Source organism: Pristis pectinata, chromosome 28, assembly GCF_009764475.1.
Source record: "Pristis pectinata isolate sPriPec2 chromosome 28, sPriPec2.1.pri, whole genome shotgun sequence".
NCBI lineage: Eukaryota > Metazoa > Chordata > Chondrichthyes > Rhinopristiformes > Pristidae > Pristis > Pristis pectinata.
This window is the reverse complement of record NC_067432.1, coordinates 26,484,098-26,510,933: the sequence shown is the minus strand read 5'-3', so window position 1 is coordinate 26,510,933 and position 26,836 is coordinate 26,484,098. Positions and strand designations below refer to the sequence as shown.

At 40.8% G+C, this 26,836-nt stretch overlaps 1 protein-coding gene across 1 annotated transcript in view; it reads right to left on the bottom strand.

Moving 5' to 3' along the window:
• Positions 1–26,836, bottom strand: part of cemip (cell migration inducing hyaluronidase 1) — a 220,155-nt gene that overhangs the window by 68,667 nt on the left and 124,652 nt on the right. Inside the window, 4 exon segments of the mRNA XM_052040346.1 lie at positions 11,885–12,076; positions 20,217–20,364; positions 21,235–21,356; positions 26,165–26,260. Of these exon segments, the coding sequence (XP_051896306.1) occupies positions 11,885–12,076; positions 20,217–20,364; positions 21,235–21,356; positions 26,165–26,260 (558 nt within the window).

Sequence of the window (26,836 nt, the reverse complement as noted above, 5' to 3'; positions counted from 1 at the left end):
CAATACATCCTGCCCCATCTGCAGAAGAATCTGTGGGCCTCAGTAATCACCTCAGAACCCACAAAACCAGAGTGCAAGACAGTGATCCTCAATCCAGAGGGGCTGCTTAAAAAGAAAGCAACAAACTTAATAATAAAGGAACATGTTCATTAATCTTTAAAGGCTCGATATTGCATAAAGAATTACAGCTCAGTTTTAACAGAGACAACAACGACTTCTGTACCTTTTCTAAATGACCTTCAGTGTCATCACCTCATATTCTCAATAATCGTGGTTACTGTGAACATGAGGTGAAGGCACATGTACATATTTTATGTTAGTACTCAATTATTCAATAATGGTCTGTACAAAGTAGAGCCCTTGCTGATGTATTTGGAATTGGAGATCATGGATTCAAAATAAAGGGCCAGCCATTCAGGCCTGATGCATGAAGAAATTTCTTCGTCAATCTCTTGAATTAGTGGAGGAAAGTGATATTGAAGTAAAAGATCAGCCATGATCTTATTGAATGGTAGAAAAGAAATCAGAAGGATGCCTTGTGTTTCTGCTTCTTATGTCAAAAAAGTAAAAATTAGTTCAACTGAGAAAAATGGAGTGGATCTTTATCATCGTCATTGGGCAAGAAATGTATTAACTTCTGCTGTTTGAAGTCTGCCCACTCCCTACAATCTCTTACCTCAGGCCCATGATCCATTGTCCATGAGATTGCTTTGAGGCCTGGACCTAATGCACATGATTCTGGTAGGTTTGTGCTCTAATGGAGCTCACTAGGTAGGGAGGTCAGAGGTATGGTGTGAGGGTTAGGGCAGGGAAAAGTTTTGAAAAAACAATATCAGGCATGGGCTAGCAGCTGGTGGGCTGAATGAAGCATCGCACAAAAAAAATAGTTTTAAGAGTGGACCTTGTGTCCCACTAAAACCACCTGATTAGATCAATCAATATCAGTACATTTTGAGTAGAATGTGTGGCGTCAGGTTTGTATTTACATCAAAAGGCCTCAATTTGCATGTTAAATTTGGTCTCCTTGCTGAGATAGTTTGGGACTTTGGCGACTACCAAGATGACCAGTAAGTAAGCAGATACTTTTTTTTCCCAGAGAGTTCTCTCTTTGCTTTACACCTTCTAAAATAGACTCCTGGCTTGTATTAGGTAAGGTAACTTAAAGCAGGTGTAAGGTCCAATTGCCCTCAACACTCTTGGGTGAGAGGAATGGATTTCTGCTCTTTGCCTTAATCTCATGACATCTGCATGTACGAGTCCTCTGCAACGACCTCTACAGGTCTACAGGACCTCTACAGGAGAAGCAAGGGCAGCAGGTACATGGCAACACCACCACTTCAGAATCCTATTCAAATCTCACACTATCCAGACTTGAAAGTAGTTCTGTGCTTCTCAGTGTCACTGGGTCAAAATCCTGCAACTCCCTACTTAACAACACTGTGCAAATACTTCCTCCACTCATTCTCCAATGGTTCAAGAAGGCAGCAGTCCACCTACATCAACTTAACGATACCTTGTGATGAGTAATGAACCCTGGGTCATTAGTAATGACCATAATCTGAGAATTAATTTAACAAATAAAAAATGGGAATAGGAATAAACTCAGCTTTGATTTTAGTTTAGCAGCCCACTGATATCTGTTTATGATCACATAGTCGGTCATTGGGAGAGTTATTGAAAGACTGAGCAGGAGAGCAGGAAAGGAAGGAAGAAATGTGTTGATTTTAATTCTGTTGTTGGAAGCCTGCCCACTCCCCATAACCTTTTAACTCAGGCCCACGATCCATTGTCCATGAGGCTTCAACAATTCAAAGATACATTATTGAAAATAATAATGAAGATATGGGACTGAGTACAATTCCATAATGTCAAAATTACTGACATGGCGAAAGTCAGCTTTGGCTCAATGGTAGCACTCAGCTCTCAGAGAGAAAGAAAGTTGTGGATACATAGAACATAGAACAGTACAGCACAGGAACAGGCCCTTCGGCCCATGATGTTTGTACTGATCATGATGTCAACTTAAATTAAATCTCCTCTGCCTGCACATGATCCATATTCCTCCATTCCCAGCACATTCATGTGCCTGTCTAAATGCCTCAAACACCACTATCCTGTCTGCTTCCACCACCGCCCCTGGCAGCACACTCCAGGCACCTACCACTCTGTGTAAACTACCTACCCCACACATCTCCTTTAAACTTTCCCCTCTCATCTTAATGTTACGTCCTATAGTATTTGACATTTCTACCCTAGGAAAAAGATCTGACCATCTTCCCTATCTAAGCCTCTCTTAATTTTATAAACTTCTATTAGGTTTCCCCTCAGCCTCCAACACTCCAGAGAAAACAATTCGAGTTTGTCCAACCTCTCTTTATAACTAATACTCTCTAATCCAGGCAGCATCCTGGTAAACCTCTTCTGCACCATCTCAAAAGCCTCTGCATCCTTCCTGTAATGGGGCAACCAGAACTGCACACAATGTAGCCTAACAAAAGTTTAATAGTGTTGCAGATGTAGACGGAACATTGTGGATTCAGAGAGAATGTAGTGGGTTCAACTCCAATCCTTTAGACTTTATAATCTAGAAGCTGCAGTGTACCCTTAAAGGCACTTTCCACGGTCCTTGCATGGTGTGTCAACAATTATTTTGGTCATGTGTCCTTTGCTGAAGAGTTCAGAACTATTCAGACCCCTTTCCTCAAGTGTCACAGTATCCCATATTTATTTTCCTTCATGTGAATTGAAATATACCATCCAAGGAGTTGGAAGGATGATGGGGGATTGGTTGTGGGAAAGAGAGCCAGCAGTCAGAGGCTGAAATGGGGGCATATTCAAGACCTAAAAGGTCAGGGCAAGGCTGGGGCTAGTGGAGGGGACATCTTATATCATGATGGTGGTGGAGGGTAAATGAGGAACTCACCGAAGGAGACAGTGAATTGAATAGAGAGGTAGCAGGCACTGAGGTAATTTTCCATATGATTTGGATGCCAGTGCTGCAATTGCACTGGTGTAGCTTGGCTAGGAGTCCAGCTAGTTCTGGAGTGCTGATCGTCAGTACTATAAACTCAGATGGCGCAATCTTTGGTGTATCCCGTGCTCTCAGTCATTTGCCGAAATCACATGGAGTGAATCAAACTGGTTGTTGAGTGGCTTCTGCAATGATACGGATCTCAGGAAGAAGCGGAATGGATCACCTATTCGAACTTCTGGCTGAACATGGTTGTGAATGCTTCAGCCTTGTCTCCAGCACTTACATACTGGGTCCCACCGTCACTGAGGATGGGGATATTGTTGGTGCATCTTCGACCTATTTGTTGTTTAATTGTCCATCATCATTCATGGCTAGATGTGGTAGGGCTGCAGGGCTTTATTGTGATCACTGGTTGTAAGATTGCTTGGCTCTTGACTATTGAATGTTGTTTTTGCTTTTTAGCATGCACATAGCCCCGTGTTTCAGCTTCACTAGGCTGTAGGTTTTAATTTCTTTGTGTGGTTTTGATGATTTTAGTTGATTTTGAAAGCAAGCTATTTAAGTTTGGAGGAGATTAACAGATTTTGTGGAAGAAAATCAAAAACATATGTAAATAGTTTGAAGTTGCCCAAGAGCTCCCACTCTGCTGCATTCAACTGAGTTTCTTCCATAGGGTAGCAAAATATTATAAAGGAAATAACAACATTAAGAAAAAAGTTAGACATCTTGGTCACAGAGGGTACTTTAGTTGTCCTACCACATCAGACTTCAATTGCCTGAGGCATTGTACATTTCCATACTTGAAAATGTGCTGCTTGGGTGGTTTGCCAAAGGTTAGCACTGAGTTCCTCAGAATCCAGCATTTGATGGAGGGACAGGAGGGAGGGAAGGGAATGGAGGCATGCTGGCATTGGGGTGGGGTTTGGTGGGGGTTTGAGATCAGGAATGCACCAGTAGTACTGTTAGGGGTTTGGGATTCCAGAACAGACAATGATATTGTTGTAGGAGAGTGATCAAAGGCTGAGTCAAAAGAGGAGCAGGAGATCAGAGACAGGAGATTGGCTAGAGAGGAAATGTGAGGTGATGAGAGGCAAGGTTCTGAAGGCTGTCTGTAAATTGAGAGTGCTGGGTGGTTTGATTTGATTTTGGGGGGAGGGACAGTGGATAACATATTTGCGCAAGTATTTCACCAACCTTGCAGGTCTTCCTGTTGCTCTGGCATGAATCAGACCACAATGTCGTCAAGAGTGCCCCACCACATGGACTATCCCAGAACAAAATATTTCAAGTTTCCCTGCGATGCTCCAAACCATGTGTGTCTAATGCAGAAATTATGTCAGGGCCACAGGGGTGACTCAACAGGTTGAATTTTCCTCATGATGCCAAACCACCCAGAAAGTGTTTTTACTATGTTTCAGTCATGGAAAAATTGAACATCAGTTGCATAATGCTGAAGGGAAAAAACAGCCTAATCTACTGAATTTCTGAAGGCAGTTATAGGTTAGTGCTGGCTAAGGCACCTTCTTCAAACCCCTCAAACTAAATGGTCATAAATCATTTTTACTGAAAACTACCACCCTGTCTTTCACCAAGGTGGAAAACTGAAATATTTGATTATCAAGGACACCTGTCATTTTTTTTTTCACTGTTTGTCTGAAGGAATTAGGAATAATTTGAATTACGGGGACTCATAAAATGGAATCACATTGGTCACCAATTATACAACCTGCCCAATTTTCCCTTCTGTTGTTAGTAGGTTCAGAGTTCACTTCCTACAGATGTGGTCATCTAGAGCACAAGGAGTGCTTTGGCATTTCCACATGCTGCAGACTGTATGACACTTGGGACTGACCTTCCATATTAGTCCTTTAATTTCAGAATAACCCCTTTACTAAAATATAATCCAAGTAGAAAATAACTACCCTTAAATTAAGCTCCTAGTTACTCTACTTAATTAAAGAATACTAATCATGCTATGGACCTTGTTGCTCTTCAAATACTCTTTACTGTAAAATGTTTACCTTTACTTTGTCTAATGAAGTTCAGTAGTGAAAATAATAGAATTAGCCACCTGATTCTAAGTACTAATCACACTCTAAATAATTGCCAAGCCTGTGCTGTTTTTAACCATTGTGGGTTTTTGTTCCCATGCTATATTTGAACTACAAAACTGTCAAAAGACTCTCCACCCATCTACCTGACTGGGACTGATGCTGAACCAAAGGCCAGTGTTAAGAAGCTACTACATGTCCTGCTCAACCTCAGCCCTACCTCACTGAAGTCCCCTCACTCACCAACCCACATTCTGAACTCTGTTGTAATTGGAGGACTACCGTGTACGTTTCTGTTGGTGTGGCCCTTCAGGTGCTTGTGCAGCTGTTTCTTTTTCCTGGAGCTTCCAATCCAGGAAAATCTTGCAGTTTTCATTTAGTTTTCATATTTTCATAGATACTGAAGGAAACCATTCAGCCCACAGAATCTATGCCAGCTGTCAGAACAATCCCATTAATCCTATGTTCTATTTATTTCCTTATAACCCATTGTCTCTCACATTTTCATCAATTCTCCTCTCACCCACCTGCAGAGGCAATTTATAGAAGCCAATTAACCGACTAATGACTTTGGCATGCGTGAGGAAACCAGAGCACCTGAGAAGAAACCCACACAGTCATAGGGAGAATGCGCAAACTTCACACAGAGAGCACCAAAGATCGGGAGTGAACCCAGTCCCTGAAGCTACTTACTGTATCACTGTGCTACGGCACAATCGTAAATTTAAAAATTGCACTTTTGCAAATCTGAAATAAAATGCTGAAAACAATCAGGAGGTCACAGAGCATCTGTGGAAACGATGAAGGGTTCTGTGTTCTGATGAAAGGTCTTTAATCCAAAATGTTAATTCTTATTCTCCTTCCACAGATGCTGTCTAACTTGTTGAGCACTTTCCCTTTTTATTTGCATTTTTGGATAATGAGCTCTTGGGTCTCCTTGTCATTCTTATTAAATCAGTCCTGGTTCTCACACAAGAACATAAGAAATGGGAGCTGGGAAGAAATAGGGCGGGAAGGCCTTTTGGTCCTTTAAACCTCCTCTGCAACTCATCAAGATGAGGGATGATCTTCTACCTCAGAGTTCTTTTCCTGCACTATCCTCATACACCTTGGATCCCTGGATGCTCAGAAATCAATCGCTCTGTTTTGAATGAATTGCGCTTCCACAACCACCTGGATTAGAGAATTCCAAAGGCTGTCTACCCTCCGAGTAAAGAACACTTTCTTATCTCAATCCTAAATGGCTTACCCCTTATTGTCCCTGGTCCTAGACTCCTCAGCCAGAGGACATATCCTCCCTGAAACTAGCCCATCAAGCCCATTATAGTAGAGAACACAGCCCCAAGCTGCTCAATCTCTCCTTGTAAGACAAACTCATCTTCCCTGGAACTGGCTAGTGAATCTTTGTTGCCCTATATGGCAAATACATCCTTTCTTGGGTGAGGAGACCAAACCATATATAATATTTTAGTCGGTCTTACCAAGGCCATACAATTGCAATAATCCTTCCTTACTCCTGTAATCCTTTTATAGTAAAGGCTAACACGCATTTGTCCTCCACATTCTTGCTACACCTGCATGTTGGCCTTCAGTGGCTTTTCTACAAACACACCTAGGGCCCTTTCAGAATCAACACCATCCAATCTCTCACTATTTAACAAATACTCTGCTTTTGTTCAAGGTGGATGACCTCAAATTTTTCCATATTATATTTCATCTGCCATATTTTTGTCCATTCACTCAGCTCATCCATATCTCCTTGAAACCTCTTTACATCCTACTCTGTAGGCATAATCTCACCTAGTATATTATTGCTAGCAAACTTGGAAATATTATATTTAACCAAATCATTGATATAGATAGAGAAAAGCTAGGGCACAAGCACTGATCTCTGAGGTACCCCACGAGATGGCCTGATCCATTTATTCCCACTATCTGCTTTCTGTCCAATAACCAATTGTCTATCTATGTCAGTACTTTACTCTGGTTTCATGTGCTCTAACCTCATTGACCAACCTCATGGGGGATTTTATCAAAAGCTTTCTGAAAATCCAAATATACCACATCCATTAGTTCTCCCTTATCTATTCTACTAGTCACATCTTCAAAGAAATCCAGTTGATTAGACAAACACAATTTACTTTTCACAAATCAATGTTAACATCGCATAATTCTATTATTCTTTTCAAGTGCTGTAATTACATCCTTCATTATGGATTCCAGTATTTTCTGCACCACTGATGTTAGGGATCAAGGAATTGTATACAAAATGATTGTACTAAAACCTCATTAGTTAGTCCTTGGCTGGAATAGTGTGGATAATTATGGACACCACATTTCAGGAAATATTTAAAGGACTTGGAAAGGGTACGGATGATACAGGAAAAGTGGTGGATGCAGGGGCAATAATTTGAGAATGATGAATATCCAGGGTTTCTGAGACAGGGTAGGAACTGCTCTTTCAAAGGGTCAGCACTGGCATAGTGTGCCGAATGACCTCATTCTGTGCTGTTTGATTCTATAAAACCATTAGGTCACTAATATCTTTATTTAGGGCAGCAAATATATGCCCCACATAAAGATACCTTTGTGGGGCAGCATTCACAAGTCTTCTATAGCAACCAGAATTCATAAAGGTAATAGAGTAATGGTGGAGAGTTAACCCATGTTGTGAGACTGTGCAGTCAAGTTCCTTCTATTTCAAAATTCAAAAAACTTTAATGAGTTAAGATAGAGAGCGAGGATGACCATAGAAATGAGAGCAAACTGAACTATTAAATTAATCATATTAAAGGTAACCCCAAATCTGTTATTTTATGAACATGTACAAACCAAGAGCTGCTGGCTCATCAAACCTACCCCATATTCATGGCTAGAGCATTCAGAATTCCTGTCTCTAAAGTGATCTTCAGTGTGTTAAATCCTTAATAATTGCATACCTTTCATTGTTGCCTAATTATTTGGTAATCTAACATGCCAGGTTTCTGCACTGAGAAACATTGTAGTTGCCAAGTATTTTCAGCCACTGTATTTCATCAATAGCAATTCCGAATTGTTAACATCTGGCGCACACCAGTATATTAGCATATTCTGTAAACATTTCCTGAGAACTTGGATAATGCCTCTTTTCTTGGGAGCAAACCATTTAAACAACATATGCAATAACAGCAATGCAGAGCTTTGCCCATTTGTTGAGACTGTCAAACTCCCACATATTTACATAGAACAGTACAGTACAGAACTGGCCCTTTGGCCCACAACGTTGTGCCGACATAGCTATTCCCTGCTGCCTACAGAATGCCCATATCCCTCTATTTTCCTCTCATTCATGTGCGCATCCAAGCCCTTCTTAAAAGCCCCCAATGAGTTTGCCTCCATCATCCTATCAGGCAACACATTCCAGGCATCCACCACTCTCTCGGAAAAAAACGTACCCCTCACGTCTGTTCTGAACCTACTCCCTCTCACCTTAAATGCATGCCCTCTGGTATTGGATTGCTTAATAATGGGAAAAAGATATTGCTTGTCCACCCTATCTATGCTCCTCATAATTTTATACACCTCCAACAGATCACCCCTCAGCCTCCGCCACTCCAGAGAAAAGAGCCCAAGTTTGTCCAGCCTCGCCTGAAAGCACAAGCCCTCTAATCCAGGCAGAATCCTAGTAAACCTCCTCTGCACCGTCTCTAAAGCCTTGACATCCTTCCCATAGTGAGGTGACCAGAATTGCATGCAATACTCTAAATGCAGCCTAACCGGAGTTCTATAGAGGTGCATCATAACTTCTTGACTCCTATACTCAATACCTTGATTAATAAATGCAAGCATTCCATAAGCCCTCTTAACCACCCTGTCTACCTGTGTAGCCACTTCCAATGAGTCATGCACTTGCATCCAAAGGTCTCTCTGCTCTTCAACACAGTTAAGGGTCTTGCCCTTAAGAGTGTACTCTCTCTTGACATTAGTCCTACTAAGGTGCAACACCTCACATTTATCTGGGTTAAACTCCATCTGCCATTTCTCTGCCCACATCTGCAGCTGATTTATATCACTCTGTATCCGTTGCCAGTCTTCCACACTATTCACTACTCTGCCAATCTTGGTATCACCTGCAAACTTACTAACCCATCCATCAACATACTCATCCAGGTCATTTATGTACATCACAAACAGCAGAGTTCCAGCACAGATCTCCGCGGAAGTAGAGGTCCCAGCAGAGATCCTGCGGAAGATGCCTGTAGTAAAAATCATCCTGACTACTGATGTGTAGCAGATGCATCGCCAAAGAGGTTTAGATTTTGTCACTTGTTCCCTTTAATTCTTCAGCTAAAGGTTTAATATTTTCTCATTTTTAACAACTTAAGCGTATTGACATAATTAGAGAGACACTTTTATTGATCACAGTTACCCATCCAGAGCAGTCACTGAAAAACCTCAGGGAAATATTTGTTCTCCACAGGGAGTCAAAACCTTGGGTAAGTTTTCACTTGGCTGTCCGATGGTGCCTGAGGTACTTGACTTCTCTGCCAAGAAGAGGATGTGGCTAGTGATATAAATAAGGGAGAATCTGTGTTTGGATTAATGGAAGTCTTTGAATAAGGACAGGTACAGGAGATGCTTAGCAGGATGATTAACAAAGTTGGAGCACAGTGAATTAGGGGTAACATGAGAATTGGTCACTAGGCAGAGAGCATAGAATGGGAATCATTAGTTCCTTCTCAGGTTGGCAGGGTGTGACTATTGCAGTGCTCACAATCTATATCAATAAATTGGCCAAGTGGACTAAATATAATAGTTCCAGATGTGTTGATGATACGCAGAATACCAGGCAGAAATGTGGTTATGGCAGAGGATGTAAAAAAGGTTTCGTGGGGTATGGACAAACTGAGTGAATGGGTAAGAACATAGCAGGAGAAATAAATGTGAAAAATATGAGGTCATCCATTTTGATGCACAAGTGCAAAGAGGGCATTTGTTAAATGATGAGAGATTAGCTAGTGTTGATGTTCAAAGTGCTGGTGCAGCAAGCGATCAGGAAGGCAAATGGTATGATAGCTTTAATTATGAGAGAGTATGATTGCAGGAATAATGAAGTCTCATTGCAAATGTTTAGGGTCATAGTGAGATAGTCTTCTATACAGTTTTGGTCTCCTTACCAAAGAAAGATTTTACTTGCCATAAAAGGTAAGCAGTGAAGATTCACCAGACTGCTTCCAAACATCATGGATTTGCCATAGAGGAGAGATTTAGCAGACTGGGACTGTATTCTCTAGAATTTAGAAGAATGAAAGATGATCTCATTGAAACTTACAAAATTGTTAATGGGGCTTAATGGGCTAGATGCTATTTCCCTGACTGAGCAGATTAGGACCAAGGAAGGGGGAGCAGTTTGAAAGTAAGGGGTAGAGCAGTTAGGACTGAAGAGAGGAGAAATTTAATCATTCAGAAAGTGGTAACCTTTGGAGGCACAGTGATTGAATTCATCCAAAACAGACATTAGTAGATCTCTGGGCATTGAGGGAATCATTGGATATGGTGATAGCGTTGGAAGATGATGCAGAAGTAGAAGATCAGCCATATCTTGATGAATGGTAGAGCAAAACTAAAGGAGCCAGATGGCTTACTCCTGCTCCTATCTCTTATGAGAAGTTTAACAAAATTGAGTTACATCTTATCAATTTGTCCTGCCTCCTGTAAGAATATTTGTATATGGACTTCAAGGTCTCTCTCTCTCTCATTTATCTTTTCCAAGTCATGCTAATTACAGTGCAATGTCTTTCCATATCAATGTTTCCAAATTCATCACTTCAATCTTCTCCGTACTGAACTCTATCTGCCACGCTCTTGCCCATTTAACCATTCCATGGCAGCCTGAAGCCCATAAACCTCCTGGTAAATACTTTGCCAACTTTTGTGCAACTTACAAAGTTTATAATGATGCTGCCTGAACCCAAGTTGCAGTTCTTTATATTACTGTGCATTTAGTTTATGTATTAATCTCAGTCAGGACCAAAATTTAACATCAACTTCTCAAAAACTCAAGCCATGGATTGGGATACAAGCATCAGGAGCGAACAAACAGAATTTGAAGACATGAAAAGTGAAAGCAATGTGTATTTATACAGTACCTTTAACAAATGACATTGAAGCAGTTTATAGCCAGTGGCAAATACAAAGGACAGTTATCTGAGAAATTGTATGCCTTGTGAAGGAGAAATAAGGAACTAGTGAAAAGGAGCATTAGATTGCTTTGTAAGGTTTCAGACAGATGATAGTAACTGTCTCAGAATTATTGCTTTAGGTTCACTCAGCAGATGTTCCTTCCAATTGATTTCAATGGGAACTACTGTACTTGCCCTGTCTACCTTGCTGCAGGCCCAGAGGGCAGAGAGCTGGGCCATCTCCAGAATCTCACCCACTGTCCTGATGGACTCCACGGGAAGTCTGCCTGTGTAGTACGGGAGTACTCAGCAGCAAATGTGGCATGGCAGAGCTCAAAGGCAAGACTAGCGGTGGAACTTGTGACTTCTATGTAAAAAAGTGGATAAATTCCTGTAAGAGAGTTGTTGATCAAAGAGAAAATCTGCCCCATCACTTCTCATTTTCTCAGCTTCAATTGCCATCAACAATTTTACCCTTTATTTGCTGATCCTCTCCTGGTCTACCATGCACACTGTTCTGAGGTGATAATGAAGGAAATAAATGAAGCCTTCATTGCCCTAGAGTTACAAGGTACACTTGCCACAACTGGTATTAGCAACCTGAATGCCAGTCTTTTCCTAATATTTGTACTCAACCATTTTACCTGGTGAAATTTCCTCCAGATTTGTTAACTGTGTCAACTAAAAGAAAATTGTACCTTCGAGCTTGACTTGATTTGCTTTGCATTCTGGACAATACAAAAGCTGAAATTCTTCAGTCTGATGCATAGAATAATCTGTGCTGGCAACAAAAATGACGTCACCAGCTTTCCACGTCCTGGCATCATCCGCCAGCTCCAGAATACTGCTATTAACGTGTTTATCTACGGTAATGGTCACCTTGGGCCACACTGAAACAAGAGAAAAGAATGATTGAGTATGTATGCATTAAACAACATCTCCTGACAATTTTTAAATTGCAAAGCAGAACCAGAAGCAAAATTATATAGAATATTGTCATTGCAATAGAAAATAAAGAAAAAATATTTTAAATATTCTTTTGCTACGCATGGACTGAATATTAAAATTTTGGATTCTATTATGCTCTAATAACACACTTGCTCAATAACACATTTAAATGTCTTTTATAAGATGAGATATCTTTATTAGTCACATGTACATCGAAACACATAGTGAAATGCATCTTTTGAGTAGAGTGTTCTGGGGGCAGCCCGCAAGTATCGCCACGCTTCCAGCGCCAACATAGCATCCCCACAACTTCCTAACCCGTACATCTTTGGAATGTGGGAGGAAACCCACTCAGAAGCAATGTTACAAGTTATATCAGCTCCATTAATTCTACAGTCTTGGGCATCAATCTGATGAACCCTTGCTACATTCCTTCCATAGCAAGAACATTCTTCCTCAGATAAGGACACCAAGACTGAACACAATGCTTAAGGTGTGGTCTCACCAAGGCTCTTTACAGTTGTAGTAAGAGATTACACTTGATTCCCACTCCAAATCATTGATATAGATTATGAATACTTTGGACCAGCAACTATCCGTATGGCACCTCACTAATCAGTTTTCCAACCCAAAAGTTACCAGCTTATACTATTATTGTTTTCCAAATCCCCATTACATTTCTATAGTAAAAGATTCCAGGATTTTCCCTTCTACTGATTTCAGGTCAACTGATCCAAAGTTCTATGTTTACTCTGTCCCTCTTCTTAAATAGTGGGATTACATTTGCTGCATTCCAATCTGTAGGAACCACTGCAGAATCTATAGAATTTTGGAAGATGACAACCAGTGCATCCACTTTCTCCGTCATCAGCTCCTTCAAAACTCTTGTAAGTAGCTCAGCAGGTCCTGGAAATTTATTGGCTTTCAGGCCCATTAATTTCTCCAATACTGTTGTTTTATTAATGTTAATTTCTCTGAGATTTTTATTCAGTCCACACTTCTACAGTCTTCCACTAGTTTCAGGAGACTCTGTGTCTTCTTCCATGAAGATGGCTGTTAACTATAGAACATACAAAGAACAGTACAGCACAGGAACAGACCCTCTGGCCCACAATCTCTGTGCCAAGCATGATGCTAAATTAAACTAATCCCTTCTGCCTGCACCTGATCCATATCCTCCATTCCCTGTATATTCATGTGCCTATCTACAAGAATCTTGAATGCCACTATCGTATCTGCTATTTGTTCAAGTTCAATTAAACTATTTGTTTAATTTCTCTGCCATTTCCTTATTTCCCAGTATAATTTCTCCAGCCATAGAGTCATCCATGTGCCTATCCAAACTTCTCTTAAATGTTACAATTAAACCTGCATCTACCACTTCCACTGGCAGCTCGATCCACACTCGCACCACTCTCTGAGTGAAGAAGCTTCTCCTCAGATTCCCCTTATATATTTCACCTAAACCTTGTTCTAGTCTCACTCAACCTTAGGGAAAAAGCCTGAATGCATTCACCTGATCTATACCCCTCATAATTTTGTATACCTCTATAAGATCTCCCCTCATTCTCCTGCACTCCAGGGAATAAAGCCCTAACCTATTCAACCTTTCCCTAAAACCCAGGTACTCAAGTCCCAGCAACATCCTTGTAAATTTTCTCTGCATTCTTTCAAGCTCATCAATATCTTTCCTGTAGGTAGGTGACCATAACTGCACACAATACTCTAAATTTGGCCTCACCAACATCTTGTACAATTTCAACATAACATCCCAACTCCTGTACTCAGTGCCCTAATTTATGAAGGCCAAAGTCCCAAATGCTCTCGTTATGATCCAACGCTACTTTCAAGGAGCTATGGATCTGTATTCCCAGGTCCCTTTGTTCTGTCGCACACCTCAGAGCCCTACCATTCACTGTATAAGTCTTACCCTGGTTTGTCCTCTCAAAGTGCAACAGTCACACTTGTCTGCATTAAATTCCACCTGCCATTTTTCAGCCCACTTTCCCAGCTGGTCAAGATCACACTGGAAGCTTTGATAGTTTTCCTCACTGTCCACTATGCCTCCGATCTTGGTATCATCTGCAAATTTGCTGATCCATTATCATCTAAATCATTAATATAGATGATAAACAACAACAGACCCAACATCGATCCCTGCGGCACACCACTAGTCACAGGCCTCCAGTCAGAGAGACAACCATCTACTACCACTCTCTGGCTTCTCCTGCTAAGCCAATGTTGAATCCAATTGGCTACTTCATCCTGAATGCCAAGTGACTTAACCTTCTGGACCAGCCTCCCATACGGGACTTTGTCAAAGGCCTTGCTAAAGTCCATGTGGACAACATCCACGGCCTCTCCCTCATTGACCTTCTTGGTAACCTCCTCGAAGAACTCTATAAGATTGGTTAGACATGACATACCATGCACAAAGCCATGTTGACTATCCCTAATCAAGCCCAGTCTATCCAAATACTTATAGATCCTGTCCCTTAGAATACCTTTCAATGATTTACCCACGACTGACGTTAGGCTCACCGGCCTATAATTTCCCAGCGTATTCTTCGAGCCTTTGAACAACGGAACTACATTAGCTATCCTCCAGTCCTGCAGCACCTCATCCATGGCTAAGGATGTTTAAAATATCTCCGCCAGGGCCCCTGCAATTTCTGCACTAGCCTCCCACAAGGTCCGAGAGGGACGCCTTGTCTGGCCCTGGGGATTTATCTATCTTCATTCATCTCAAGACAGCCAGCACTTCCTCTTCCGTAATCCAGATATGGTTCATGACTTCATGACTCTTTTGCCTCAGTTCTATAGTCTCTGTGTCTTTCTTCAGAGTAAATATAGATACAAAGATTTCATTTAAGATCTCCCCAATTTCTTGTGGCTCCACACATAGATGACGGCATTGATCTTCAAGAGGGCCAATTTTGTCCCTTGCTACCCTTTTGCTCATAATGTAGCTATAGAAATCCTTGGGATTTTCTTTCATCTTGTCTGCCAGAGCAAATTCATGTCCTCTTTTTACCCTTGTAATTTCTCCCTTAAGTGTTCTCTTGCATTTCTTATACACCTCAAGCATCTCATTTGACCCTAACTGCCTATAACTGATATGTGCCACCTTCTTTTTATTTACCAGGGCCTCAATATCCCTCGATAACCAAGGTTCCCTAAACCTGTTAGCCTTGCCTTTTATTCTAACAGGAATATACAGATTATGTACTCTCAATATTTCACTTTTGAAGGCCTCCCACTTACCAAGCATCTCTTTGCTGGAAAACAGCCTGTCCCAATCCAGGCCTGCCAGATCCCTTCTGATACCACCAAAATTGGCCCTGCTCCAATTTAGAATCTCAACCAGAGGACCAGTCCTATCCTTCTCCTTAATTATCTTGAAGCTTATAGAATTAAGATCATGAGATCCAAAGTGTTCCCCAACAGACACTTCTGTTACCTGCGCGGTCTCGTTCCCTGAGAGGAGATCGAGTATTGCGCTCTCTCCAGTTGGGACCTCTGCAAATTAAGGAAACTTTCCTGAACACATTTGACAAACTCTATCCCTTTACAGTATGGGAGTCCCAGTCAATATGTGGAAAGTTAAAATCACCTACCATCTCTCTATAAATATGTTCCTCTAAATCCCGCTATTGAGGTCTATAATATAGTCCCTTTCTTATTCCTCAGTTCCACCCATATTGCCTCAGTAGATGAGCCCTCCTGTATGTCCTCTCTGAGCACTGCCGTGACATTTTTCCTGATGAGTAATGCCACCCCTCCCCCTTTAATGCTTCCCCCTCTATCATGTCTAAAAAAATCGGAACCCCCGGAGCACTGAGCTGCCAGTCCTTGCTGCAACCAAGTCTCACTAATAGCTACAACAGCATAATCCCCACAGTGCTCTGGTTTCCTATCACATTCCAAAGGTGTGTTAGCAAGTTAACTGGCTACTGCAAGTTGCCCCTAATGTAGGTGGATGCCAAAAGAACTAGAGGAAGTTAGTGGGCACGTGAGACTGAACCTGTTGCAGGGAGATAACTGGGAGAATGGTTGTGTTATGAGAGCTGGCAGTGTCAATGAGCCAAATGACCTCCTTTTGTGTCATATATACTTATGAGAAACAGAATTGCTGGAACCAGGCAGTAAGTCAGACAGCATCTTTGGAGAGGGGGGACAGAGTTCACAAGATAAGGGAGCAGAAGTAGGCCATTCGGCCCATCGAGGCTGCTCCAAAGAAAAGAAAGGGGAAAAGATAAGAAAAATGAAAGGGAAAAAGAAAAAGAAAAAAAAAGAGAAATGGGGGGGGAAGTCTGCTCCATGAGCTAAAGGAAAAAAAAAACTATGCCTTTCTAGCCCAATTTCCGGCCTTATCCCCATATCCCTTGATGCCTTGACTAATAAGATACCTAGCTATCTCCTCCTTAAATGCCTCCAATGATTGGGCCTTCACTGCTGTACATGGCAAAGAATTCCATAAATTCACTACCCTCTGGCTAAAGAAATTTCTCCTCATTTCTGTTTTAAACCTGTACCCTCTAATACTAAGATTGTGCCCTCTGGTCTTGGACTCGCCCACCAAGGGAAACAGCTTGACCACATCTACTCTGTCCAGTCCTTTCAACATTCTAAATGTTTCTATGAGGTCCCCTCTCATTCTTCTGTACTCCAGTGAGTACAGTCCAAGAGACGACAAACGCTCATCATACGTAAGCCCTTTCATTCCGGGAATCATCCTTGTAAATCTTCTCTGAACCCTCTCCAACATCAGCACATCCTTCCTAAGATATGGGGCCCAAAACTGCACACAGTATTCCAAATGAGGCCTCACTAGTGCCCCGTAGAGCCTCATCAACACCTCCCTACTTTTATACACTATACCTCTCGAAATGAATGCCAACATAGCATTTGCTTTCCTTATTGCCGATCTGACCTGGTGGTTAACGTTTAGGGTATCCTGCACGAATACCCCCAAGTCCCTTTGTACTTCTGTACTTTGAACTTTCTCTCCTTCTAGATAATAATCTGCCTGTTTATTCGTTTCCAAAGTGTACAATAGCACATTTCTCAACATTGAATCTCATCTGCCATTTCCTTGCCCATTCTCCTAAACTATCTAGGTCTCTCTGCAACCTTCCTGTCTCTTCAATACTCCCTACTCCTCCACCTATCTTGGTGTCGTCTGCAAACTTAGCCACAAAACCATTTACTCCATCATCCAAATCGTTAATGTACAAACTAAAAAGAGTTTATCTTTTAGATAAATGGTCCTTTATCAGAATTGGAAAAATGAGAAAATAAGTGTGTCTCGATTTGCAGAGATAAGGAGTGATGGAAAAAGTAAAAGGTGGGGACCAAAGTTTTCCAGGCAGAATTATTCTCTGTACCAGCAGTCAGAAGGTGAACAGAAACAAACGAAGCTTTTGGAACTGGGAGATGTAGGGTGCAGGAGTTGCTAGAAATTTGAAACAAAAGGGAATGCTGGAAATACCTAGCAGATCAGACAGCATCCGTGGAGAGAGAAACACTGAGTTTACCAGTTCTGACACAACGAGGATTCCTGAAAACAGGTCAGCTGAAATTGTTAAACTTAATATTGAGAGCCAAGGGCTGCCACATGCTGAGATGGAAGAGGAGTGCTGTACCTTCAGCTTATGTTGGGCATTGTTCGAATAGTGTAAGAGGCATTAGACTGAGAGGTCAGAATAGGAACCAGATGAGCAGTTAAAGTGGTGGGAGACTGGAAGCTCAGAGTCACCTTTACAGACTGATGTGTTAAGCTCATAAGAACATAAAAATAGCAGCAGGAGCAGACTACTCAGCCCTTTAAATCTGCTTCGCCATTCAAGATCTGGCTGATCTTCCAGCTCAATGTCATTTTGCTGCACTATCCCTACATCCGTTGATTCCCTTAGTATCATGAAGTCTTTCGATATCTGTCTTGAATGAACACGGTGACTGTGTTGCTATAACCCTCTGGGATAGAAAGTCTAAGGGTTCACTACCTCTGCATGAAAAAAAATTCTCTTGAAAACATCTGTAAGATACACCTTTACTTCTGTACTTAAACCTTCTAGTAAAAAAGCCTTCCTAATCTGCTGCAACTAAACATTGGTTTTCAGTAACTTGTGCATAAGGACACCTGAGTCTCTTCAAACATTAAAAAAACATTTAAAAACTATTCATATTTTCTATTTTGAGCATCAAAGTGCAGTATGTCATTTTTATACACTATACTGCATGTGCCAAGTTCTTGCCTGCTCAGTTTGGCTGTGTCCCCTTTAAGCTTCTTTACACCCTTCTCCCTACTTACAACCCCACCTAATTTTTCTTCATCAGCAAACTATGGCATTTGGTGCACTTAGTCAAATTATTGAGATGGATTGTCAATAGCTGCACCCAATGCACCAATTCCATCGTGTTTGGTCTCTCCAGTGAGAGGGAAACAGATCAAGAGCACCAAATGCAATACAAAATTGGAAGAACAGCAAGTGAACTGATATTTCACTGGATATTTAGGTCTCTGGATGGTGGGAAGGGAATAGATAAAAGCGTAGATGTGGCACATCTCACAGTTGCATGGGAAAATACAATAAGAGGAGTGGCTGATAGAGATGGAAGAGCAAACCAAGGCATCATGGAGGGAACAATACCTTCAAAATGCCAAAAGACAAGGGAAGGAGATCTGACTGGTGGTGGAATCTTGTTGAAAGTGGTGGAAATTACAGAAGATGATCTGTTGAATGTGAAGGTGGTAGGGTGGAAGGCGAGGACAAGGGGATCCTTGTTCATCTGGAAAGAGAGGGCATGAGAACAGGAGTGCGAGAAACAGAAGAGATACAGTTGACAGTCCTGACAGCTGTGGTAGAATAGAAGCCACAGTCAAGGAAAGAGGAAGATTTTTCCCACTGAGACAGAAGAACTGGGTGCATGCAGTTTCCATTGCTGCACCTTTGATTTGATCTGGAGTTAAAGTAGAAGAAGTTGGACTTGCTTCCTGCAAGGCTTCCATTACAGGTCCCAGTTTCTGTGTCTCCACTGAATCTGTTCTGATGATGACACATACCACATCAGTGCCTTTGAGATGTCTTTCCTATTTTTTTTTAAACTGAAATTTCCCCTCTCATGTTCAAATTGGGTGATCACTTTGCAGAGCACCTTTGTTCAATCCATAAGTGTAATCCTGAGCTGCCAGTTACCTCTCACCCTCGTTCTCTATCCCACTTCCACCCTGATCTTTTTCTTTGGCATCCAATTCCTGATGAAGGATCATTGACCTAAAAGATTGACTCTGTTTATCTCTCCATGGATCTTGTTGATTTGCTGAGACTTTCCAGCATTTGCTGCTTTTGTTTAACATCTTCAGCAGTTGCAACTTTTGTACCAACTAACTTCAGCTAGTCTTTTCCTTACAATCTGTTTCCATGTTTCTTGCCAGAATACTCCTATATCCTACCTTCCCTTTCCTTATCAATACCCGTGTGACGCTTGTCGAAAGCTCAATGAATCTTCTACAGTGTTTCCCACATGGTGGCACAAAGCAGATCAAAGGCCATAAGAGGAGGGTTGTGGAAAGGGCATGCCTAAGATTTAGAGTAGAAAGCTTAAATATCTGCCATCACAAACTGCTCTTTGGATCACATAGAGCTCGAAGACAGACCATTTGCTACAGAGAAATGGAAACAGGATGTATTGGGGATAAGTGTGCTGTTACTTGAGGCAAAAAATCTATTCAAGGAAATAATAAGGTGTGATGGCCTCAGACAGACCATGCACAAAAAACGAAATTGGGTGAATGAACAAAATGGGAGTCAGGCCAAGGTGACTTCTGCCACAACACCCCCAGTGCAATTAGTATAAAAAGGTAATGACAATGTTTTCCTATTATAAAATGATTTCAACATTGTAGTGAATAAATAAAAATTTCTTGTGTATATAAAAGTTTGGAAATAGCATAAATGTGGGTTTAATAAATGTTGACATGAAAACAGTTTCATAGTAATTTTCAGGATCTAACCATGCATCTTACAGATATTATTATTTAGAGCATAGCTATAAGAGATAATCAGACCTAGAACAGACCTGGTTTACCACAAAGGAAGCGTACTTTGTAGTTATGGCAGATCCCATTAACCTGATCCTTATTACGGCAAACAAATCCATAGTCCAGGTCGTGCTTATGGAAAACCTGTGCTGTTAGACTGGCTGGAATTCCATCAACCGTTGCAACCTAAAACAAGAGGGAAACTGTAATAAGCACACTTCTAAAAGTAACCTCCTGATCTCTTGATAAGACTTTAGCAAAAAAAATGCAGAGCTATTGGGCTCATATCATCTACATCCTGCATTTTTCTGATTTTTTGAAATTAGTGTGAAATTAGGGGCAACTTTTACCCAATTGCTACATTTTACCCTGAGTGAGTGGCCTCCAGGCTACTACCTCTTGATTTACCATCAACATGCTGGGATTTAAATGAAGATTTGGAATTGAAAAACCTCAAATTTCATTTTTGGAGCTGTGCTGAGTTTCTAATGCACACCTCGACTCACCCATCAGAAATTCATGCAAAGTAAAAATCAAGACAGATAAAAAAAACTCTAAATCTAGTTCATGCTGTGAAATGAATGGCTACAATCTAAGTTTAAACCTTTGGCTTAAAATCTAATTTCCAGAATTGGTCTTCAAATTTACTAAGCATAAATTTAGTTCATAGCTTTTTCCTCTTGTCCGATTTGGTTTACATCCTGAAGAGCTTTAATGGCATGGTTTACATAGGAACACATCACTGCAGACAGATCTCACAAGCTTCTGCCTGAATATACCAAGACTATTAAAAGTTATATATCAATGTCCCAACCAGTAGTGCAGCATGATTGGATATGGGGTGCTTCATTAATTGGAATTGGTTTATAAATTAAATATTTTCATTTAAAAAATGCTAACCAGTAGTTACAGTTCCCTGTTTATCAACAGTAGGTTTTTGTAATAATTAGCTTCAATTCCTGCATCTCTTGACATTGGAAAACTGGTATGAAAAGTTAGAAGTACTAAACTACATTGAAAGAATGGCTTTTATAGCTTATAGATCTGAGGGTTTACCTGCATATCAATTGGATTCTCGCAGATTTTTCCAGGGAAAGAGGCTTTCAAATCTGTTAGTTTTTCCCAATCTCCTGTGCCCCGCTCATCATCCCGGTTAAACCAGGCAGTCCACTCCACATCTGTAGGCAAGGGGAAAAAATGTTCCTGTGGTCACTACAAGCCTGCCAGTAGAATGCTGCACATATTAATGGATGAAAAATAAAGAGGAATGTTTTAATATTACACTCAAATTGTTGGCATGTCTTGTCACTGTTCTTGAGCCTGCAATCTTTAGGGAACTTTTTGATACTTTCAAGGAATCTAAATCCTGTTGTTCCATGTACTCAGCTGAAAGCATGTCAAACTGACCCTAAAATTATAACAGTCTGTAATGATCATATATTCAGCAATCATGAAGTAAACAGGCTACCTTGAAAATTTTACTACTCAAGTCACACAATCATCTCCATTATTTCTAAGCTAGTGTGCGCTTTCCTGAAACTTAATTGCTATAATTCACTTCACATCGGACACCAACACTATTAGCCAGAAAACTAATATGCAACCATTTGAAAAGTTACTAAACTCCTGCAGCTTTGAAGCAACAAAGTTCAGAATTAGAGAAGAAAACTACACCTCAGGTTTTATAATATGTCAACTGAATGATATTGACTTGACTCCATACAGTCTTAAGTTTAATCTCAATTCACTTTTCCATCAAGATGATGTCAGAAGCTGCATTTCCATATAAACACTCTACTTGTATAAGGACATAACAACAAGAGTAGTGCATTTTAGGCAGTGGATTCCAGACCATATCACCACCTTTCTTCATCTCCTCACTAATATACTACGATCACCTTAAATCTCCCTCCCCTAGGTTTTGACCCCTATGATAAGGGAAATAGTCTTCCCATATACTCTATCTAGGGCCCTCAAACTTTATATCACTCAATTAAATGCCCCCTCGGCTTGCTTGATTCAAAATAAACTCATCAACTCAGCAAATCTTTCCTTCGGTTAATATTTTCCAATCCTATTAAAATCCTTGTACATCTCCTCTGCATCTTCTCCAGTGCAATCACATATACTTTGTAATGTGGAGACCAGAGACCAGAATGTACTGAGCCGTGGCTGGGCCAGTGCTGTGCAACCTGCCTGCCCTTATATTTTACACTGCTGCTAATTAAGGAAAACAGACCATATGTCTTTTTAAAACAATATTGTTGACCCATTGTGTGACCCCCCCAAAGTCCTTTTGTTCCCCTACACAACTCAGTATCGTCACATTGATTGCATATTCCCTCATATTGTGCACCTCCTCAAAGCAATTACCTCACACTGCTCAGGATTAAATTCCATTTGCCAATTTTCTGCTCAACTGACCAGACTGCTGATATTTTCCAGAAGTCTAAAGTCTTCCTCCTCACTGTCAACACTGAGTTTCCAGCCCTAGTCCTCTTAAAGCCATATTTCAATCATAGCTATCAAATTCCATGTCTATCTGTACCTTCAGCTCATCTATCTTAGTCACCAAACTGCTTGCATTTAGATAGATTCTATTAAATGCAGGTAAACTCCTTTTGCTTGCTCTGCCTTCCAAACTCTCTCATTGATTTTCTACATTTCACTTCCAGTTCTGCTTTGTTTCCTTCTGAATCTATTCTCCTGCCAAGCTGGTTTAAACCCTCCTTGGAGAACTCACTTTGAAAGGTATCATTAGATTTGTTGCACCCACTGGTGGGAGCTGATTAGTGTCTCATCTGAAAGATGGCATCATCAGTTGGGCAGCACTCCTTTTGTATTTCCCTGGAACAAGGTTTGTATCCAAAATCTCCAATTTCTTTTCCACGGCATCATTATTCAAAAGCTGCATCAATTTCACATATATGCTGGTTACACCCGGCGTTACTTCATTATTACCACTCTTGATCTCTGCACTCTCTCTAAGTTGATGCATTACTTATTTGACATCAAATATTTCATCTGCAGAAATTTCCACCAGCTAGATATTGGGAAGAGCAAAGCCAATGCCATCAGACAATACCACAAACTCCATTCCCTGGGCACCACTCCATCCCCCATCTGAAACCTTTCTGAACCTGAACTGACTTGTGGCCTTGGTGTTACTTTTGATCAAGATGAGCTTCAGATCTCATAAGCTGGCCATCACCTCCATAATATCATCAACTCCAACTCACCTCAGCTTACCTTTACTTTTAATTAACTTCTTAGATGTAGGTATCACTGACCCGCACAGTGTTTACTGTAAATTATCCTTGAGAAAGTGGTGGCAAGCCACCTTCTGGAATCCATCAGGTGAAGGTACTTCCAAGATGTTCTTAGGCAGGGAGTTTAAAGATTTATGGGTGATCAAGGAATGGCAATATACTTCCAAGTCAGGAGGGCACAAGACTTGAAAAGGAATTTGAGCTTGCAAATCTTATCCTTCTTGATGGTGAAGGATGTTGATTTGGGAGGTGTTATTGAAGTAGCTTTGGCAAAATTAAGGACACGAGAAATAGGAGCAGGTACAAACCATCTGGCCATTTAAGCCTGCTCTGTCATTCATTAAGATTATGGCCAATCTTCTACCCCTAGTGCCATTTTCCAGCACTATCATCACATCCCTTAATTCTGTCTAGAAATCTATTGATCTCTATTTTGATTGCACACTTTAATTGAGCTCCCATAGATGTTCAAGGTTGAGAATTCTAAAGGTTCACTGTCCAATGAAGAAGCTTTTCCTCATTTTATTCCTAATGGCCTACCCCTTATTTTCAAACTCTGCCCCCAGAACTATGCTGCTTAGCAAAGGGAAACATCCTGCCCTGCATTTAGCCAGTCAAACCCTTTAACAATTTTGTAAGTTTTGATGAGATCTCTCATTCTTCTAAACGTTTGAGAACACAGTCTTGGTCTACTCAATTTCTCCTCATACAGCAAACCAGTCTTCCCTGGAACCAACCCAGTAAATCTTCACATTTTCTCTATGCTAAGTACATCATTTCTTAGGTAAGGAGGTGAAAACTCTACACTCCGGTTGCTTCCTCATCAAGACCCTATATAATTGTAACAAGGTTTCTTTACACCCATAATCAAACCTGCTTGCTAAAAAAGGCCAACATACCATTTTTCACTTTAATTTGAAATCGCTTGCTACAGCCTGCATGTTGGCCTTCAGTGACTTGTGTACAAGAACACTTAGATCCCTTTAAACATCAAAACTACCCAAACGCAAACCATTTAACTAAATACTCTGCTTTTCTCTTACATGCATCAAAGTAGATGATCCCATATTTTTCCAAATTATATTTTGTCTTTCATTGCCTCATCCACTTTGCTCAGCTTGCCTATGTCCCTTTTAAGTTTCTTTACCTCTTCCTCTGCAAATGTCAAATTTGGAAATAAATATTTCATTCTCACAGCCAGATAGTTGCTATAGATCATGAATGGCTGCGACCCAAGTACCAATTCCTGCAGTACCCTACTACTTACAACTGTCAACCTGAGAATGATGAATTTATTTCTATTCTTTGCTTTATGTCTGATAAGCAATTCTCAATCCCTGTCAGTGTATTATCTCCAATTTCATATGTTCCAATCTCCTGTTTTGGACCCTCTCAAAAACCTTCTGGTAATCCAAATATACCACACCCACTGGTTCCCCTCATCTATTCCTCTGTTCAGTTTCAATACTGGGTAGCTGGACTCTCTTTTGTCAGAGCTTGCACATGTGGTACAAATTTTACTTGTCACTAATTTGATATTCCAAAATGAGATCCCCTTGACCTAACTTGCATCAAATCCCATTCTCTGTTCTTGTTGATTTAGTTTTGTTCCCAGTTAAGTAACAAATTCATTAAAAAAAACACAATTCTTATTTACAGATCCTCCATAACCGTGCCCCTACCAGGCTGATTCAGAGTTGACATTGCTACGCCCTGAGCCAAGCTTGAGAACTAAAATTGTTAGGAGCTTTCCACATTCACCATATTGGATAGGACTCCATCATGAAGATAAAAGGGAGACATATTTAATTTTAAAAAAATTTTCACAGACAATCTTTCAAAAACCCAACTTTAATTAAACTTGATTCCCATTTTGCCAATTTGAGCATATCTGAATCATATTGTAATAAATGAAATGCTTCATATTCTGAAATGTCAAAGACTTTGAAATCTAACATAGAACAGTACAGCACAGTTCGGGCCCTTCGGCCCACGATGTTGTTCCGACCTATATAAAACTCATCCACATTCAATCTATCCCCATCTCTGCTTCACCTCCCATAACCCTCTATTTTCTTTCATCCATGTGCCTATCTAAGAGCCCTTAAATTACCTTATCATATCAGCCTCTACCACCACCCCTGGCAGTGCATTCCAGGCACCCACCACTCTGTGTAAAAAAAAACCTACCTCTGACATATCCCTTGAACTTTCGTCCACACACCTTAAATGGGTGACCTCTAGTATTTTCCGCCCTGGGGAAAAGATGCCGGCTGTCCACTCTGTCTATGCCTCTCATAGTGTTATACCTCTATCAAGTCATCTCTCTCCTCCATTGCTCCAAAGAGAAAAGCTCTAGCTTGCTCAACCTTTTCTCGTAAGACATGCTCTCCAATCCAGGCAGCATTCTTGTAATCCTCCTCTGCACTCTTTCCAAAGCTTCCACATCTTTCCTATAATGTGGCGACCAGAACTGAACACAATATTCCAAGTGTGGTCTAACCAGAGTCTTATAGAGCTGCAACATTACTTCTCGGCTCTTGAACTCAATCCCCCATCTAATGAAGGCCAGCACACCATACGCCTTCTTAACCACCCTATCAACTTGTGCGGCAACTTTGAGGGATCTATGTACTTGAACCCCAAGGTCTCTGTTCCTCCAAATGTGAGGATTTATTCTGAAGTATTAATTAACCTTGACATTATGTTGTTCTTACCTTGTACCCACTCACTTACTGAACCAACAGTAAAGTGATCTCCAACTGGTGAGTGGAAAAGTTTAAACACTTTTGCAGCAGCAGATCCTCTGGCACCTGTGGGATTACAAACAAAAGCAATTTATTCAGCTCTAAATGATGCTTCTTGCCCAGAAAGGTTTTTATTCAGGTTAGTTCTTTTAATAGACATTTCAGAAGCAAATCAATTGTTCAAGGAAATTACTAAATACTTTTGAGCAACAGAGCCTGAACATTTATGGGGGCTCTCTTGTCATAATGTCTTTCATTCGATCATTTCTCCAAGGGTTGCACCAATCTTGCGCTGAAGTTACAGGAAGAGCTCACCAGGAATTCAGAGGATAACTGCCATTTCCCAAAGCTTCAGCAGCGTGAAGCAGCTCAGAACTGGGGTATGTAGCAAGGCTCCAGCTGTGTAATGAGTTCTAGCCAGTTTATTATGGTGATATACTCTGGATACAAGTGTGGGCGCATGACTGACCAAGAGATTAATAGAATCTCATCACTGAGAACACTATCAGAAAGCTGCGTGCATATACTCAGGGTTTCATTTAGGTTTCATTTATTTTAATGAATAGAAAATGATATGCCTTTTGCAAAAAAAATTACAAAGAATCTACTGTACAGCACATCTACAAAAAATAACAATAGCCT